Source organism: Diaphorina citri, unplaced genomic scaffold (genome assembly GCF_000475195.1).
Source record: "Diaphorina citri unplaced genomic scaffold, Diaci psyllid genome assembly version 1.1 scaffold14116, whole genome shotgun sequence".
NCBI classification, from domain to species: Eukaryota; Metazoa; Arthropoda; class Insecta; order Hemiptera; family Psyllidae; genus Diaphorina; species Diaphorina citri.
Window position 1 is genome coordinate 1 of NW_007391483.1, and position 1,273 is coordinate 1,273.

The 1,273-nt window shown below is 35.7% G+C and overlaps 1 protein-coding gene across 1 annotated transcript; it reads right to left on the bottom strand.

The window, feature by feature from the left end:
- Positions 1 to 8: 8 nt before the first annotated feature.
- On the bottom strand, positions 9 to 779 carry LOC103523027 (craniofacial development protein 2-like; the record flags this gene model as incomplete). Its single annotated transcript, XM_008488105.1, has 1 exon — positions 9 to 779. A coding segment is annotated over exon 1 (771 nt), but the record flags the coding sequence as incomplete, so codon positions are not given.
- Between the last annotated feature and the right edge of the window lie 494 nt (positions 780 to 1,273).

Sequence of the window (1,273 nt, forward strand, 5' to 3'; positions counted from 1 at the left end):
GGTTTTGCATCATCGGTTTTCAGTTTGTCTGTATTCCACTTTTTGGGCGTTGGTCTTCTCTTCATGTGTTTTAGCTTCGTTCTAACTTCAGCAGCAAGGAGATTGTGGTCGGTGTCTACATCTGCTCCCGGGTATGTTTTTGCCTTCTTAACACTGTTTTTAAAGCGCTGATTTATCAGGATGTAATCTATCTGAAATCTCATTCTGTCTCCAGGGCTTTTCCAGGTGTATAGCCTTCTCTTATGTTGTTTGAACCACGTATTCGATATCCAAAATCCAAACTGTTTACAAAATTCCAATAACTTTTCACCCCTTTCATTCTTCTTTCCATAACCAAATTTTCCTGCAATGTTTTCAAAGCCTCCTTCTCCAACAACACTATTCCAGTCTCCCATCAAAATTGTTCTTATCTGTCCTTTTCCGTTCTCATCGATTACTTCTTCTATTTGTTTGTAGACTTCATCCACTATCTCATCACTTGCATCTGATGTTGGCATATAAACTTGAATTATTAGTGTATCAACAGGCTCACTTGTGATTTTTATAGCTATCACTCTCTCACTTTTTGGAATTACCTTTACTATGTTGTTGTCCATACTTTGTTTAAAGATTAATCCGACTCCTTTTTCTTTCTTCTCTCCACCTTTGTAGACCATTTTGTATTCTCCTGATGTGATTTCTCCCTCTCCTTCCCATCTGACTTCACTCAATCCCAGTATATCCATATTATATCTCTTCATCTCTTGTTTTAGGTTTTCCAGTTTACCTTCTTTATTCATTGTTCTTACATTCCATGTTCCTATTTTGAGGGTTGGTATTTTCTTTACGCGTATTTTATTTTGTGGCAACGTTGGAAAAAAGTGAAAATTTTTCCATTTCGTCCATTTTTTGTATTTTATTATTCACTTCCCCTCCTTTTCTTTTGGATATTTTTGGATTTGAGTGAAAAAATTTTCACCTCTGTTGGAAGAGAAAAAAACTTGTATCCTTTTGTCGCCATCTTTTTTTTCCAACAAATCCACTTTTTTTTCATTATTAGCATTTGAACTAGTAAATGGAAGAAGAAATCAGCTGACTTTGCATTTTATTATCCAGTACAAAAAGCACTGTGGTGGGGATAAAAAAAGTGACCACAGTGGAATATTTTGGATTAGGAAAAATTTCCAATTCACATAAATAAAATACCCCTTATCACTACAGGGCCGCCAAAAAGAGGGGAAATAAAAAGTTGCTGGAACACACAGTTGAAATGCGCTATGTTCTCACACATGAT